The sequence below is a fragment of the Anguilla anguilla genome, chromosome 8 (genome assembly GCF_013347855.1).
Source record: "Anguilla anguilla isolate fAngAng1 chromosome 8, fAngAng1.pri, whole genome shotgun sequence".
Classification (NCBI taxonomy): domain Eukaryota; kingdom Metazoa; phylum Chordata; class Actinopteri; order Anguilliformes; family Anguillidae; genus Anguilla; species Anguilla anguilla.
In genome coordinates this window covers 7,723,095-7,741,788 of record NC_049208.1, presented here as the reverse complement: position 1 = coordinate 7,741,788, position 18,694 = coordinate 7,723,095, and the positions used below count along the sequence as shown (strand labels likewise).

At 45.1% G+C, this 18,694-nt stretch overlaps 2 protein-coding genes across 2 annotated transcripts in view; one reads left to right on the top strand and one right to left on the bottom strand.

The window, feature by feature from the left end:
* fbxl7 (F-box and leucine-rich repeat protein 7) overlaps positions 1 to 10,978 on the bottom strand; it is a 69,504-nt gene extending 58,526 nt beyond the window's left edge. The window contains exon 1 of the mRNA XM_035429927.1: positions 10,300 to 10,978. Within this exon, the coding sequence (XP_035285818.1) occupies positions 10,300 to 10,336 (37 nt within the window). The 5' untranslated portion in view covers positions 10,337 to 10,978. The remainder of the gene's footprint in view (positions 1 to 10,299) is intronic.
* A 5,294-nt stretch (positions 10,979 to 16,272) lies between these two features.
* On the top strand, positions 16,273 to 18,616 carry c8h7orf25 (chromosome 8 C7orf25 homolog). Its single transcript, XM_035427780.1, has 2 exons — positions 16,273 to 16,399; positions 17,266 to 18,616. Exon 2 carries the CDS (start codon positions 17,282 to 17,284, stop codon positions 18,593 to 18,595), a length of 1,314 nt encoding a protein of 437 aa, XP_035283671.1. The 5' UTR covers positions 16,273 to 16,399; positions 17,266 to 17,281; the 3' UTR covers positions 18,596 to 18,616.
* The last annotated feature ends 78 nt before the right edge of the window (positions 18,617 to 18,694 follow it).

The following is an 18,694-nucleotide window of genomic DNA, read 5'->3' as shown; positions in this document are numbered from 1 at the left end:
GGGCGAGAGGATGGCAGCAGGGTGTTTTTAACACCTCTGGTTAATAATCCTTCTGATAGCAACCGAGCACGCCAGGCCTGTCATTTTCCAGTTTAGCCCCTCAATTACGGTAGTTTTGGTGGTGTGTCAAAATTAACCACTGACATTGCAATAACACGAGATGCCTCCACCATGCCATTACTGCCGTGTTATGAGGTCATGCTATTCGCTGCACCATACCAGCATTATTTATAGCCTCGATCCGAAAGCAGAGAGACCCCAGTAGTTTCTGCTATGGCAGCCATAACGCGGCCGCAGTCAAAACTCTCAGATATGAAAATATTATATATATATATATATATATATATATATAATTATATAATTTAAGACCACCAAAGCGTACCTTCACTGTATGGTTTGATGTAACGGAATTAAATATATACATGGAAAATATGACTTCATTTTAAAATATAAATGATGTCCTTGCAATTCGTATCACATGAGATTGATTGTGTAGAAAACGACTGAAATCCTGCAAATGAACAATTTTCAGTAAGAACACCCCCCCCCCCCCCCACCCACACACACAACCCAAATGTAGGGAAGACATCATCTTTTCTTTAGTGGGGTGTCTCATTCTTATTGGAAAGGCAATCCCCACCACTGGGCCACACTGGGCAATGCTCCAAGGTCACATGATGGGTTGAGGCCATAACAACAAAAAAAAACAAAACTGAAAACAACTCTTTCAATGGGATTTTAATGGAATGGGGAGGAGGTCGGGGGGGGGGGGGGGGTATGGCAAGGGGCTCCTGGGGGGTAAAATCAGGTCTGTATTTCAGCCGTAGAGCGCACAGCACTCCCAAAGCCTGAACACACTCGAACCATATGAGGTCGATTTCCCGCTCGCAACCCCGACTGCGAGAAATTCAATATTGCATTCTGGGAGATCGCACTGCCCCAGGGGGAGCTCAGTGAGTAACTAGGAACAGTCGGACAAACGCTTCGCACAAAGGAACACACACCTAGAGCCGTACGACCAAACTGCACACTCAGGCGAATGACGGGCATTAGCCCACATTTCATAGGTGCACATTTTGGGAAAGTGGCACTGTTAAATGTGTAACTGCCTTTAAGTACAAAAACAAAAGGTTTAAATTGCTCTCTATGACGATTTAAGTGAGCATTAACTGATGCCCAGCTTGATCTTGGAGATATCTGCAGCAACTCACTGTTTATGCCAAATATGGCAACTGCTGTGCGATTAGCATTTATAAGAAGTACACAAGTAAATGGCGTGTACTGTCCGGTAATAAACTCTCATCTATCCCTCACTCACATATGAGATACTGTAGAGGCACACACATGCAACTGCACGCACCCAGATGATCGCCAAAAGAACACGCAACTCCAACAAACTCCATGATCCTGAAATTTCCTGAAAGTTTTTTTTTTCTTTTTCTTTTTCTTTTTTTTTTACAGAAAAGAACGTATTCCAAATCTGAGGTCAATTTTTTGGGAGCGGGCCAACGCTGCAGGGCACGCAAGGGCTTCATGTCCTGGAACAAGATGGAGGGGAAAAGCGACTGCAACAGCGACGGCCACACGCTGACAGACCTTACAGTCCCGTCGCTGACTTGTACCTCCACACACAACGGGAACACCCTGCCATGGCTCCCCTCCTTCCCTCGAACACAGGGGTCGGTGACCCTGGTCCCGGAGAGCCACAGGATCTGCAGGGTTTTTGTTTTCACCTCAAAATCAGCACCCAATTCAGACACAAGTGACCAGGTGAAGTGAGTTACCTGTGTAATCAACTGCTCTGATTGATTAATCAAGTGCAGAGTAACAGGGAAAACCAGCAGGAACCTGTGGCTCTCCAGGACCAGGGTTACAGACCTCTCATCTAGCAAACACACACCCACTTTGATACCTTTGGGAGTAAATGCGTCTACTCATGGTTATAAATGTTTACCTAATAGGTCAGATTCCAGGCTAGAAATGTTAAATCTCAAGTCTTAATTTCACGGGAGGACGAGCTCAGTTTATATGTTTACTTCTGTTTATAAATATTGAAAACGATGCAATTTGGACAGGAATGCCATGTGTTTCCGTCACCATTTTGTACCTTAGGGATGTTACAGTACGGCAGAATGAAAGTGCATTTTAACACAACGGGATGCAACAGTAATGGGGAAATATAATACAGTAAAGAAACAGAAAAATTGAATGGCCTGTTTTGCGCAACCTTGTATAATTTCCCTGGCACCACAAATTACATATTTGCCTATCATGCTTTAGGAATGCTAACATTTTCGTCTTCATTTATTTCTGCGCAAAAGGCATCCTGGATAGAATTCTAGAAAACATCAGTTCATTCGCTCACAGAAATGTTAACTTGGCTCCCAGAAATGTGTAACTCAGCCAGCATTACTTTTTTTTTTCGATAATAAAAAAAGTGACTCTTTGCCAGTGACATCAAGGAAAAAGGCCTGCGATTGCTTCATGAATCTTTCACAAGGCCTCTGTGATACAACTCTTGTGTCTTGCCCTGATCGCAAAGTTGACTGTATCCACTTTCATTGGGCAGCATTTCTCTCTGATCAGTCCTTACTGTCTCTTACACAGTACTTAATAAAAACCACCATGACCATGATGCAATTCCTTACACAGGCTGTGCAAGGTAAATCACACAGCGCAGAGCCAACTGCTAACAGCCTCTTGGGGCCAAGAGGTAAACAGATGACCATGGAATTTCAAATCCAGCGAAAGGTTTAAACCTGTCCATAATCGTTCGCTTTCTCGTTAGAGAAGAGTCTGAATTAACCCTTTAAGGTAAAGTATGAAATCACAAATATGTGATTAGAACATTCTTAACTGAACATTCTAAGGCTGATGTCACAATCACTACTGGTAAATTGACTTAGAATTTTTTTTTTTTAAAAGACATTCCAAAAAAACCTACTCTTCACATGGCTCACGGACTGAGTTAAGAAATCGGTTGTGGCAGCTATTTGCAGCAAATAGCTGAGGAGGAATAGCCTTCCCGTGCGAGTGTCTGTTTACCGTCAAACCACAAATTCCCGAGGTCCACCGCCCCACACTTGTGCTCGCAGCCCTCTCTCCTTCTTTTAGAGCTTTGCGTTTTTAGGCGTTTAGCTGACGCTCTCATCCAGGGCGACTTACATTCTGTGTATGTGTGTGTAAGCATGCACTTGTGCGCGTGTGTGTTTTTGGACAGATCTAAATGATGAGAAAATAAAAGGATATAATGGAAAAGCAAAGCTCTAAATGCCTTGCTAAATGGAGCTGGAATAACTGAGGTTCAGGCGAGGGACCACGTCTCAAACACTCCCCTTCCGTTTATTCCCTATAAGAAACCTTCCTGCCCACCGCACCTGTTCCTTCATTCACATTTACGTGCTCCACCCTTCTGCCCCTCTCCCCCCCTTTCTCTATATCTCTCTGTTTTTCTGTCTCTCTCCCTCTTTCTTTTGACTACAGGGTCGTGTGGGGGGTTCGCTGACCCCAGGAGCTACGGTGAATCCTTCACCAAAGTCTTCCACACGCTGCAGACTCGTCACCCATAGTACTATTAACCGCTTTCAACTGTGAACACCAGGTGAATAAACACACTGCTTGCACTCATTTGATGGTGCAGTCCTAAAATGAAGTTCAGGTTTCTCCATTCCACTCTTTTTTATGCTGTTGTTGTTACTGTTGGACATACTCGCCCACACAAACTGAAAACAGAATTCTAAAAAAGCCTGCTCAGCCTCTCTCTCGGCATTCTTGGCCTTGGTTGGGGCAGACCAAAACCCGTGCTGGCAGTCCATCTCCTCAGCAGCCTCAGACTTCGCCTTCGCATTCGCAAACCCACCGAGAGTTCGTCTGAGAACATGTCTTCCTTGTTCATTTTCTTTTTCTAAAAAGGCTCGAACCTGAAAGTGCCCCCCCCCCCCCCCGTCCCCACCCGTCTCTGAAACGTCGCAAAGCACCAAGGGGGGCTAAAGAGTGCCCAGGGCCCTGTCTCTCGCTTCCTTTTTGGGCCGCTTTCCGCCTGGTTTGCGTCTCGGTGGAGATGAAGTCGACTGTTGTTTTTCCGATAAAAAAAAAAAAAAAAAAACGGAGCGCAAAAACCTGGGAAGACGGGGGGTTCGCGCGTCGACCCTCGTCCCACAATGCTCGGTTTCGCACAGTCAGACGGAAAGAATCTGTGAAGGAAACCTGCTGTTTTGAAGGGTTGCTATGGCAGCTTCCAGATAAAGATTTAGGCCTACAAAGAGCGTTGCTTCATGCGGTTGTACAATAGATTTGGGGTCTTTGTTGTTTTAAATTGTGATTTTGTTTACTGCCACCTGGGTTGCCACTTATTTGTCAAATGTTTCACTGAACCATTCACTTTTACATTTCACTCCACACTGAAATGCTGTAATACTTTGTACATGAGTATTGTCATATTTTCATGTGACCATTCAGGTGAATCCTTCCATCAAGCCATTATCTGACCTGCTTATTCAGGTTAGATAATGGCTAACCTGAATCCAGCCCCCCACTTCAGGGTCATTGGGGGGCCGGAACCTATCCATTGGACGAGTGCAAGGAATGCTCTCTGCACAGGTCGCCAATCCATCGCAGGACACACCCACCATTCACCCACTAACTCATACCTATTAGCCTACCTGCATGTCTTTGGACTGCGGGAGGAAACCCACGTGGACACAGGGAGAACATACAAACTCCACACAGAAAGGCACAGGAAGTTATTTCCTCATTTGAAATGCAATTAAAGCACACAACACTAAGCTAAATTATTACTGAACATCACATGGTAAGACATAGGCAAAAGTTCGGATAAATATTTCATTTTGTAAATTCTTAAAACTTCAGTATTAGAACTACTGCAAGAAGAACAAGCTGTTCTCTAAGAGAATGGGTCCATGAACTGAACCATAATTTCAACCAGTCTGAGTATATAAACTGACAGGCCATTTACCACGGAGAGCTTCTCGCAAGTGGGTGCCAGGACAGTAAATTGCATACAGGAGCGCACGGTTTCATTCAGAGTCTTATGTAAGCGTTGATGTATGTCACTAAAACAATGCTACTGCTGCCGCACTAACTCAAGCCAGAGCCAACACAGGAAACTCGCCCCCAGTTCCACGAAGTAGCTACTGAATGCCTTCCACCTTCTTGTGATTACAGTTCATATGCGTCTGAGCGCATGCATATAAATACATACACTATATGACCGAAAGTATCTGGACACCCCTTGGTCTGGGGCTGCTTTTCATGGTTTGGGCTGGGCCCCTTAGTTCCACTGAAGGCAAATCTTAATGCTACAGCATACATACAATCACATTCTAGAAGATTCTGTGCTTCCCCAACAGTTTGAGGAAGGCCCTTTCCTGTTTCAGCATGACAATACCACTGGGTATACAGCGAGGTCCATATAGAAATGGTTTTGTTGAGAACAGCGTGGAAGAACATAACTGGCCTGCACAAAGCCCTGACCTCAACCCCATCCAACACCTTTGGGATCAATTGGAAAGCCAACTGCAAGCCAGGCCTAATTGCCTGATCAGTGCCCGACCTCACTTATGCTCATCTGGTTGAATAGAAGCAAATCCCTGCAGGAATATTCCACATACTTTTGGCCATGTAGTGTAGATATAAATATGCATAAAAAGTGCTGTAATTTCCACATGGTGAAACAAAAATGTATAAAAATACTCTTTAATAAAAGCTGGGAATCCGCACTTAAACCTCATTTGAATTGTTTGGTTACAAATCTTAAATTGTGGAGTGCAGAGCGAAGAAAAATATTTTTGTTTTTTTCATTATGGAGAGCACTGGTATACACTCCTCACACGTGCATGTGAGCATGCACGCACACAAACACACACGCACGCACACACACACAAACACGCACGCCACACACACACACACACAGCAGAATGGCTGCATGGTAAAACGCTTGAACGGTCTGGATTTGTTTCGCAGCTGAGGTTCTCGTCAAACCCATTTTTAATTTGCTAATTCACATGACTCATTCAGTGATCGACCGTGTTTTTATACTTTAGGGGAAGGGGGGGGGGGCAGGAGACCTTTTTAAAATCCAGCTGCTCGAATGCTGGTAAACTGCCAGGCAGCCCTTCATTTATACTCATTAAAGCAACGTCCACCGAAGCCGGGTTGCCAGATGAGACAGTATTCCCCACCAAAGACCTGCTCTTACTTTGACATCGCGTCAGCTTTCATTCCCACTGGGGAACAGACTGGCAACCCGCACTCGTACCTTCTCGGTAAGAACTTCCTGCTCAGAGTCTGAAAATGTCACCGGGAGCCGTCCGGCTTCCCCGCCGCTCCCTTAACTGCACGTGGAGTAATTACTTTCCCGCATGCCTTCGCTTCCATCTTGTGAGGTATATTTGACCCCGAGGAGCTCTTAGAGCACTAACACGGCAACACAGGCGTCTCCTCCGAGTTCGCTCCTCGGGCCTAATTGATTAGCTGAACCCTCGTTAAGGGCGAGAACTTGATGGGAATTCAGGGCTCTGTCATTAGTTTACACTACAGTTACAGTGGAGGTACACTACATGTCCAAAAGGCCCTGCCTGACATCCAACATCTCATCCGAAATGATGGGCATTAATATGGAGTTGGTCCACCCTTTGCAGCTATAACAACCTCCATTCTTATGGGAAGGCTTTATACTAGATGGTGGAGCATTGCGGTCGGAATGCGTTCCCATTCAGCCAGAAGAGCATTCGTGAGGGCGATGATTCAGCGATTCGGCCTGGCTTGCAGTTGGCTTTTCCAATTGATCCCAAAGGTGCTGGATGGGGTTGAGGTCAGGGCTCTGTGCAGACCAATTTCAACAAAACCATTTCTATACGGACCTCACTGTGTGCCCAGGGGCACTGTCATGCTGATACAGGAAAGGGGCTTGCCCAAACTGTTACCTCAAAGTTAGAAGCACAGAAGTGCTTAGAATGTGATCGTATGCTGTAGCATTAAGATTTGCCTTCACTGGAACTAAAGGGCCTGGACCAAACCATGCAAAACAGCCCCAGACCAAGGGGTGTCCAGATACTTTTGGTCATATACTATACATTTTTGTTCTTTAGGGAACAAATTTGGCAAGTGTACGCTGAAAGTAGAATAATGTTCTATTTTGGTATTAATAAGTACCTTTTACAAGCAAAAAAGGTAGCCCACCCTACAAATGAATTATGTATTGCTGAGTAGGGGTACAATTTTATGAACTCTAGAGTACCACCCCTGTGACAAGCATCTGTACCTTTACAGGCACTGTTTCATACCTTTTTTTTCTGAGAGTGTAACAGAACACCAGTGGTTCTTAATGGCTTGTCACCTTTACCCACAGCACATAGACCCATTCCACCAGTTCTCAAGATCCCCTCCGCACGCGAGCAGGGGGGTGGAACAACAGCTGTGCAGCCACCTTACCCACCGTTCTTCCCCTCTAACTCGCCTGCGTGGTATTGCTTATGTCATCGCCAAATGCGGCTCTGCCGTTTCGCTGGCAGAGACGACGGGGCTTTGGCATGCGATACAGCGTCGGACCGAGATCCGGGCCCGAGCCAGACTCACAACGAGCCGTAACTCTAGTCGGGCTCAGCGCCGCTCCTCCTGAGCTCTGCGCTAAAGAATTTTGACACTGCGGAGAGCCACTCCTTTTTTTTTTTTTTTTTTTTTTTCCCCCAACATCGAACCGTCCACAGGAGTAGAGGTTACATTTCCTCCCAGGACGCATCACCAGCCCTCGCGCTTAAAGGCTCTCTCTCTCTCTCCCTCTCTCTCTCTCTCTCTCTCTCTCGTGAAATTCTGGGAATTTCTTTGTTTATCCCCATCCGGGCGTATTGAGTTGCTGATATCGTAAAGAAACGGCGAGCGGCTACGATCGAGCGACTGATCAAAACCAGGCTCGGCCGGGGGGGGGAAGGGACGGGACGGGTTCGAACCCCGGCGCACAAAAACGCATCGGCGCTAACAAACGTCAGCCCGCGCTACGCCGCGCCGCGCCAGGGGGTCGCGGCCACGCAGACGTCCGGCTGTTCTTTACGGTGAATCACCGGCGACTTGGCCAGAGGGGGGACTTTGATGTGCAGCTTTGCCTCCCCGCAAAAAAAAAAAAAACGTACTCCATAGAAACCTCCTCCGGGGGGTGGGGGGCTGGGGTGGGGGGCGCTTGCTGGGACACAGATTACTGCTCCGATTCTGCGACCAGACTGGTAATGTGTTATTAATTTGGCCCTCAGAGTCGAGTTTCTCCAGTACGCTTTCAGACACACCGTCCAGTTTAAAAGGAGGAGATCGGAGCACGGGGGGGGGGGGGGGGGGGGGACTGTGGTATTTATATGCACTATCCTTCCCCCCCTTTTTTTTAACATTTTTGTTTGGGAGACCGTTTCATCTTTCTGTAAACAAACACCTGCAACACGTTAATGTATCTTTCTTATACTCGTAGGATCCCATGTTCCTTCTCTTTCACGGCTGTGAGTGCAACACTGTACACATCACCACAAACACTGCGCAGACTTTAGAGTGGGATGTACAATTGCCCAACATGACAGACATGTTAGAGGGACAGCAAAAGGTTAAAAATTGGATGGGTGTCTCGAAAAAGAAAACATTACACTCCAAAAAAATTATACATGCGTTGTGTTTCCAGTCTTCAAGTTTTATCTGATATCTACAAACTGTATCACAGTCTTGTAGAACAGGGAAATTGAAACATGATAATCACTCTTTGTGTGGTTCAGTTTGTCTTTTATGTACAAAACTTTCAATTTCCTTGTGTTAACTTTGAAGGTAATTGATCTTCTTGGCACATGTTGTGCTATCAAGGGTGTTGCTCACCTGGCCATTAACAGTGGCAAACAAACATAACATCACTTTAGCCCTGACTGTTTGAAATCTTACCCAAATCTGAAATGGGCTTGGTGGCTTTGAACCATTTTTCATAATTTTATTAATATGTGTACATAATATTTTACTAAGAAGCTGAATACAACACTGCAGTGTGCATTTATTTATTTATTTTAAATTGATGGGGACAAACTGAGCACCCACATCAACTGATTATTTGCACACCAAGGCCATTAGTTTCCTACAGGTTGTGTGGACTTCAGCTGGAACTGAATGAGAAATGTACCCCAAGTTACAACATATAACTAAAGCCTGCTGAATGGAATCTCTCAGCCATCCAGGTTGAGTGCCAGTGACATATTTCCCCACAAACAGACCATGACCAGAACTATGGGAGGAAGAACCCCCCCAAACAAACAAAATAAATGTGACTGCTCCACTTAAAAGGACCAATAAAACTTGAGGGGTAAGCACTGCTTGCAAAAAAAAAAAAAAAAAAAAAAAAACAGTAAATGCAGCAATAAATAAATAAATAAACAAATAAATAAAAAGCTGTCAAGTCGTCGCTAAGGAAACTGAGGGGTAAGTAGAATGGAGCACGAGGCAAAGGCCACTCACAACTCAAGGTCTGGGAAGGTAATCTGAACTCCCACGAAACTGAATTAACATTGGAAAGTTTGTTCCACACAGAGCAATATGCACGATGTTAAATCAACTCTAGCAGTTCATGCGAGTCCAAGGGGGACCACGCTATTAGACCTGGCAGTTAAAAAAGTACTATATCATAGTTTTTTTTTTTTTTGACTGAACATTGTACTGTGCAGCACATAAAGCTCCAAGACGTCTACTGACAAAATAAGAATAACCCTGCTTTTTCTCCTATTCTGATTTGATATATGAAACATTAGACTGTATAGTCGCAAATATCAAATAGCATACTATCCTAATTATGTAAATTGCGTATGTGCACGCTGTGATATCGTCTGTGATTTATATGGCGAAGTAGCAGAATGTATTAAAGAGTGGGCCTGGATATAACGACTTGGATGTTCTAAAAAAATCGTATCATATGTCACTCTCACGAGTGAGACGTCAGAGACAGGCTAAAGTGACAGAAAAAGCTCTTCTGTCAGAGATGCGCATCTAATTGCCGACGGACATGATAACAGTCTCTCGTGCTTTGACAAACAGTACCTTTTCATTACAGAACGAAGACGCCCGTTTCTCCAAGACAAAGATTGGTTTCAAAAGTTATGGACCGAAAAATACAATTTTACACAACTAAAGTATGTTATAGAAAATCCACAGATAACTGTAATGTATACTGTAAGTACTGAGGGGATTTAATCACGTCTCCAAAATCGTATCGGAAAGTTTTCTATTGAAAGTCAGTACATTTTTATTTTTTTATAGAAGTCCACTTACCCTCGCTTCCACATTGTTTCCCATTGTTCGCACCCATCCTGCCGAATGCATAATCTATCCACACAATCCTGAAGTATCCATAAAATTACGTTTAAAAAGGTAATCCAACAAGATCCTGTAAGTTCAAATACGAGCAAAAAAGGAAGAATTCTCAAACTCCTTTCGAAGAGAAATTGTCGCGGGACCGTAGCACTTAAATCCTGTATCCAGACCTTGACAGCATAACGGGGAAAAAGAGCCGTCCCAGCATTATGCAATCTTTCCAAGCCACAGTTTTTTAAAACTCAAATGCATTCCCCGGCAGAACGTGGATAAATGTGTTCTGTAATCCAGGTCGTCATGGCGGTCACTAAACTGTGCTCGGTTCTATAAAGAAAAATCTTAAAACTAACTCTAACTTGTTGCGTCGATGCCCATGCATCAACTAACGCACTAACCAGGCAGACACAAACCGAGCGTCCGTTTGACGCTGCTTACAGACTTTCAGCTCTGAATCCTCCTCTCTCCGAACATGTCAGTCTCTCGTAGGAAAGGCAAGTGGGCTGGTACAGATTTAAAGTGACCGCAAACTCGAAAATCATTTAAATAATGAACGAGTAAAAGAAGTACGAGTAACACGACCATCGAAAAACATGCATCCTTACAGTTTGCAGAGCTGCGTGTGGACTCTACTCACTACCCTGCCTATAGGGCATATGAAATGCTAGCGTTGATTAACGGAATAAATCTGTGGAAATGCATAATGATTTTGTTTTATTGTGTGCACTGTGGGGAGACTTTGGTGTCCACACATACTGTACACAATACTGTAATTATACTAAATTGGGCCGCCAACGTGTGTCTTACTCTGTTGCATATATTCATATAACTTAGAAATTAGGGGCTGGGGAGGATGTAGACTACGTCTTCAGAAAGTCTTTTTTTTTTTAAGAATGACGTCCCAAAACTAAATGCAGATGTGGCTATGAAGCTATCGTAGCCCTCTAGTGGCCATTAGATTAAAAACAAACATATTCTTGAACCTCCATCAAATCCGATACCTTTTAAATACCGTAACATTTAACTTGGATAACCTATGAATAATATCTCAGGTTTTATATTTGAGGCACAACATAAAAATAAATTACGTTCATAAGCACTCCAATCCAACTGTATGCATACATAACTGCTTTGTTAACTTTCTTGATAAAGTGAATCATGAAAATCAACTCAAGAACCTAACTCAGTATTGCAGGTCAACCATGGCAGTGTGAAAATAAAAGGACAAGGAAAACAACAGCAAGTTTTCACTAAGCGTCCTGATTTCTAAAAATCACAAATTTTTCTATTTTTTTCTATTATTTTAAAATAATAATATTTCAAATTTGTGTACACATGTTGTAATTATAAGTCAACCAGCGATATAGGAATGTTTATGTAAAATAATGATGCAGTTATATTAGCATTAATGTCGTTTCCTATAACCTTTTCAGCTGATCGTGTCTCTATTGACGTGTCGGCGAGCAGGCTGCAATGTTCATATTTATAAAGATGCTAAGTGTGCTCTACTGCTATACTTCATGACTCATACGGAAGAAAAAAAAACATTATTCTGCAGTTCTCTTATGTTTTATACTTAAGGTTTTGACTTTCATCTCATGATCCAAAACTAAAACTAAACTGAAAAGCCAGACAAGCTATTCTAATTTATGATTCTGGGAAAGTCGGAACGAGGCAAGGCATTCATTGACATTTGGTTGACCGCAGGAAATTTGATAGCACATAGCTTTATGGAAACCACTGAAGAATATATTGATTTTTCTTTTCTTTTTTTTTCTTTCTTTTTTTAATAAAAACGAGTATTTCAGTGGCAACATCTGTCGAAACCACAATTCATATATTCGCAAGCATAATGGCAAACAAGATGGTATTACGTGGTACAATGCATTTCCGTTCTGATCGAGAGGTTTTCGGCGACGATTTTATTGAAAAATGTCAGTTTATTTTGTTAAAGGACAATATGCTCCTTATAACGTGGGAAAGAGCATTCTGGAAGATGTAGTCTGTGCTCACTGCGCGTTGTCTTCGACTCACGCATTTATCAGCCGGCTGTTGGCTTCTTCGGGAAGGGGGTTACGTGCCAAGCCCCAGTCCTATCCTGCCAAACCCCATTCTCTGCTTCACCAGACTCGGGCCCAAATCTGGATTTTCACTAATGCACATGACTGCTAGGAATAAATAAACCAGGCTCCAGGTGTCAAAGTAAAAGTGCATTTTTGGATGGAGGCAGTCCTTGTGGCCTGGAAGCTCCTTATTCTGCTCTGATTTGACTCTGATTTGGTACAAATACCTGGTCAGCTGTGGGCCCCTTTTCCAAGTATCTCCCTGCCCCCAACACCCCCCCCCCCACCCCACCCCACCCCACCAAAAAAAAAGTGTCCTCTCTTTGCAGAAAACCATAAACAATGTCGGTGGCTTTAATCTTGTACTGTAAACACAAACTCAGGCACAATGTAGTCCAAATGAGCCATGGCGCTGTTATGAGTCATGAGGTTCAGGAGATGAACACAATGCCGTTTTCTAAAAGCGGCTCGCAATCCTATCCGAAGATACAATGAGGGCAGTATTTCATCCATCCCTGTTTTCACAAAATTCATTTTTTACAGAGAATTAAAAAATCGGTTCACCATGCTGGACTTTTTCCATAAGGGAATTTTGGAGCAAGAACTGGATATTTTCTGGTTAAGTACCTTGGTTATGGGTACGGTGGCAGTGCTCTACACGGGAATTGAATCCGCAACCTTCCAGTTATAAGGCCATCTCTCTCACCGTTACATTAGACTGTCAGCCTGGGCCAAGACGGACCTTCTCTAAATAGTGTACCAAATGCTGCAATCATTCCATTGAGATAAACAAATAACCAGTTATGAAGTCCTAATATACACTGACAACAAATTCATGTCTTGATCTGAGTTAATGCAGACTTGGAAAATGTAAACATCTCATCCAGCTACCCCAATCACTATTCCTTCTGCAGAGTAAACACCTCAAAACATATTAAATACTTCATCCTGTCCATCTCCGCCATACTCGACTTGTCAACAGACCACGGTGGCAGTCATAGCCAAAATGTCCACAAAGGTATGACCATGTGACGTGCATGCAGGCCCAACCATGGAATAATGTACGCAGGGGGCAATCAAAACACAGTTTCCTCCTAAATTTTAAGAAGTGATGTCCCACTTATTCTTCGGAGTTGTAGCTACTGTCAACATTTCTAACACCTGGAGTAACTTTTAAAAGATTATTTAATAACTTGGGTTCAAATCCCAGGTGGACTTCCATTGTCCTGCAACTTTAAATCGACTGGTATTGTCCTTGGGTGTCCAATTTTGTCGGAGAAAGGTAGTCATTAGTGCAAGGCTTTGTTCTACCACAGTACTAAAGCACCTGATTCAACAGATAAATGTTTTGATTGAGGAGGCTGTGACTACTCAATTTGTTGAATCAGGTGTTTTTTCTGTTGGGTTAGAACAAAAGCTTGCTCCCACACCAGCCCTTCTCAGATAAGATCGGTAACCCGTTGTCGGGTCAAATTTCAGTTAAATAAATAGGTAAGATATCTCGTAAGGATTATTTGGATTGTTAAATTTCCCTTGATAAGGTGAGCAGAAATCATGCCTATCCACTAAATTGATATATTAAAGAATATTCAGCATTCAGAATCACTAAGATCCGTTATGAAGTCATCAAAACTACTGAGTCAGGTGAAGGATTGTTTATTTTCATTACTTAATTCATTTACATTTTGTCATCTCCCTGAAATGATGTCAAATATATGATTAACAGCACAATTGATTGATATTATTATTTCTGTCTGAGTGGAATAGCCTCAGGGAAATGTTGTTAACAGTTTCCCCAAAACCTTAAAACAAGAACATTCAGTTTCATCCAGACTACAATTCAATATTTCAGCGATTACACCATGAAAGCGACCTCCAAACGGTGATGTGAGCCAGAGAATTGGAAACACAAACTGACAGTTAATAGCTGTAAATCAATGCGTTACTATTTCTTGGCTACTCCTAATCTTGGCAGCTGCGCTATCAGGGGAAATTCACAATTTACTCCCTGAGTCTTGCTGTAAAATGAAAAATGAGAGTGTGAAAAAAAAAACGGTCCTGTTAGCTAGCCCAAACTCTGGCGAGGTAAACATCTGCTGGCTGGCTTATGACAACGGAACCGCTTGACGTTTGCTTGGTTCCAAAAGGGGAGGGGCTTTCCTGGCCAGCCCTTTCAAGTCTTCATGCATGACACGTCACCCAGGGGAGCCTGTGCACTTTATGCTACTCTCCCATTAATTGACATTAGCGTGAAGTGCCTAACGCTTGTCTCGGCAAGGGGCCTCGTATTGTTCCCCCGCCACCCCCCCCCCCCCGTGTTTCCGCAAACAGGGGGCCGCAGGGCCACAGGGCACCACCAACTGACACGCAGCACCATGACAACGAGGCATGACCAAAGGACAGTTTGCTGTGATTGATCATTATTATTATCATAATGGAGTTGGCTAATACTCTCATTAAGGCACATTTTATCAACCCCTTGGCACAAACTTTAACTGCTTGTGGTCAGTCAAGCACGGCCCACATCCAAGTTTCCTACAGAGCCCGAGATGCTTAACATTGTTCAAATCTGAGATTATTTCACTGTGAACTAAATAACAAAGAGATCAGCTGAAGCCTCCATATACTGTACTTTGTCCATTCGTACAATTAGAAACGCTGCATTTTAAGTTACATTCATGCAAAATACGTAGCTGATGCAAGAGAAATAGATGCAGGACATGGGGTTTATTTTGGAAGGCAGAGCATTGCACCACATGGAAGACTGGGGGGCAGGTTGAGCAGACGCATACTGCTGCCATTAAAGGGCACTTAAAGAACTTACAGAAGGTGGTTTATGGGAATTAAAAATTAGGTAAAAGTTATATCGCAAAGTAGTATAGATGTTTCACGTACAAGATAACACATTAATGATGCATATCAATTTAGGTGCTTTATTGGACACTAGGTGGAAATTAACACTGACAATATTGCCTGGCATGAAATTTGACACATTTTTTTAAAAATCACTAATGAGTGTTCACAGTACTTCAGGAGATACAGCCTTCAGCACTTGCTAAGTAATGACTCAGAAGTGTTGCCATCAATTATGTCCCCCCTTCAGAAATGGGGAGATCCTCTCAGGCAGCAGAGAATACATATTTTCTTATAAGTCACCTACAAGAGCTGATATATCAGATGAAAACACAACTGCATACTTGTAGCAAGAACATATATACAAACAAGTGTGCACACGTATGATATGTGAGTATAAACGTGTAAAGAACGGTTTTTAAGAACCTTTTTATGTTGAGTTAATTTTGCATTTTAAATATGGAAAACAAAAAGATTATCTTTTGTTTCAGCAAATACAGATGTTAAAGAACCTTAAAGGGATTTAAAATTTGTTATAATTCTTTTTTACAGTTTTAGTATTTGTTTTGACCGAGACAGTTTTTGTGTGTGAATGATATTTTCGATACATCCAGAAGTTTCTGATGACCTTCTAGCTTCATAATGGCTTGTACTGGGGCCTTTGGGGATTTGCGGTCTTAAGTAATTCCGAAACAGCCAAGGCAGGGGCACCCAACCCTGTTCCTGGAGATCTACTGTCCTGTAGGTATTTGTTTCAACCCAAATTTGGCACACCAGATTCTACTAACTAGTAGCTCAACAAGATCTCTAGCTGTTGAATGAGGTGAGCTTTGTTTGGGATGGAGTGAAAACCAACAGGACGGAAGATTTCCAGGAACAGGGATGGGTACTCCTGTCCTAGCTGTTTACTTAAGCGAGCCACCCCCGAGCTAGGGCATGACTAAGCCATAGCTTCCCCTCCGACACAGTAGGTGGCAGTAATGCAATTATACAAAAGAACATCCTCATTGACCATAGAGGGAAGTCTGGGCATTTCCTTGAACTTCAGGAACGCAACCAGCAGCACTAGACCAGAGCGACTTCGAACTAACGGTTGTGCACCAGGAGCAAGATAAGCAGCGAGGGCTTTAACTTGCCGGGTTTTCGTAAGTGATTTTTCAATAGCTATAATCTTTACACGTCACTTTTTCAAGAAGCCAGCTAGCTACATGACAGGTAGCTGAATGTTGTTGTGACCAGCTAGACTAACGTTAGCTAGTTGTTCGTGTATTTAGCTGCCTAGCCAGCTAACGTCGCGAGACGGAGTGAGCTTGCTTGCTACATTAGCTTGCTAGATTAGTTATTGAGAGCCGTCGGACAAGCAGTATAAACTTAGATAACAACCATGAGTAAGTTAAGTTTTCGGATATATCGACTTGCAGTTCCTTATGTTATGTTAATTTATGCTGAAGTTTACGCTTTTAATTGAACTACCGCGATTGGCTAATATTTGAAATGTGTTTGCGTGGCTAATTGTGAACTGCGATGGGAGGAGACGGTACGGCAATGAATGTGTCCGGTCCGGAAATTTCTTCCCCAGCATATTAGTTAGTAAGAAAGCGATCTTAAACCACTGTGAAGCCGTATTTGTTAACGTAAATATGTGGAATGTGCATATAGCTGTAACCGTAAGACCGTAATTTATGAACGTGTCATTCCAGCTAAATGCGTAGCCCTTGGAAATGTAATAACGTTGTAGCTAACGTTCAGTAGTTGGACAGGTTACCTATAAATCTAGTTTTAGTTAGCCACGTTAGGAACTCGGACATCAGTTTGCTTTTCTCGTAGGATATAACGAACTGTCTCATAACATGTCTTAAGAGAATCGTGCTGGTAGCTCTTCCTGGATACTGAGCGTTTCCATGCTGGATGTTGTTTAGGATTGCTATCTGTTCACGGAATGTGCACTTGAAAGGTTCCGCTGCATCTGTCATCAGTGCCTTTTTCAGCGGTGTCCATTGTCCGCCCTTAGGAATGATGTCCCAGCAATGGCAACACAGTCCATGCTGCAGGATCGGATCAGAGAGGCCCAGGACCTGCTGGGGCGGGTGGAGCAGCTGTGCGGCCAGCAGCCCCGGAGCGTGGAGGGCCGGGCCAAGCTGTGCAGCAAGCTGCGCGCCGAGCTCAAGTTCCTGCAGAAGGTGGAGGCGGGCAAGGTGCTGATCAAGGAGTCCCACCTGCAGAGCACCAACCTCACCCACCTGAAGGCCATCGTGGAGTCGGCCGAGAGCCTGGAGGACGTGGTGGGCGTGCTGCACGTCTTCACCTACGAGGGCCCCGGCGGGCACAAGCAGACGCTGGTGGTGGACGTGGTGGCCAACGGCGGCCACACCTGGGTGAAGGCCATCGGGCGCAAGGCCGAGGCGCTGCACAACATCTGGCAGGGGCGGGGCCAGTACGGCGACAAGAGCGTGGTGCGGCAGGCCGAGGACTTCCTGCAGGCCAGCCGCCAGCAGACCGTGCAGTACAGCAACCCCCACATCATCTTCGCCTTCTACAACGGGGTGTCCAGCCCCATGGCCGACCGGCTGCGGGAGATGGGCATCTCCGTGCGCGGGGACATCGTGGCCGTCAACTCGGTCGGCGGGGTGGACGAGGGCGGGGCCCGGGAGGAGGGGAGCGAGGACGAGGAGGACGGCAGCAGCGGGGGGGAGGGAGAGGAGGGCGGCGGGGACGAGGAGGGCCAGGGGGAGGAAGAGCACGACGATGAGGACGACGAGGACGCCCTGCACACCAGGGTAGACCGGGCCACCGTGGTGGCCAGCCTGGCCTTCCCGACGGAGGTGAAGGTGGACGTGTGCAAACGGGCCAACCTGGACATCACCACGCTCATAACCTACGTGTCCTCGCTCAGCCACGGCAACTGCCACTTCGCCTTCCGGGAGCAGGTGCTGACGGAGCAGGCGGCCCAGGAGCGGCAGGAGAAGGTCCTGCCCAAGCTGGAGGAGTTCATGCAGGGCAAGGAGCTGTTCGCCTGCCAGTCGGCCGTGCACGACTTCCGGGTGATCCTGGACACGCTGGGGGGCCCCGGGGAGAAGGCCCGGGCCGAGGAGCTGCTGGCCCGCCTGCGGGTGGTGCCGGACCAGCCCTCGGACCGCACCCTCCGCCTGGTCACCAGCTCCAAGGTCAACCGCCGCTCGCTCACCATCTTCGGCACCGGCGACTCGCTGCGCGCCGTCACCATGACGGCCAACAGCGGCTTCGTCCGGGCCGCCGCCAACCAGGGCGTGCGCTACACCGTCTTCATCCACCAGCCGCGCGCGCTCACCGAGGGCAAGGAGTGGAGGGCCACGCCCATATGAGGGGGGGTGGGGGTGGGGGTGGGGGGGGGGGGCGCTTGAGAGGGAAGGGGGAACCGGAGGACCGGAGAAGGTGGGGAAAAGGATGAATGTGTGAAAGGA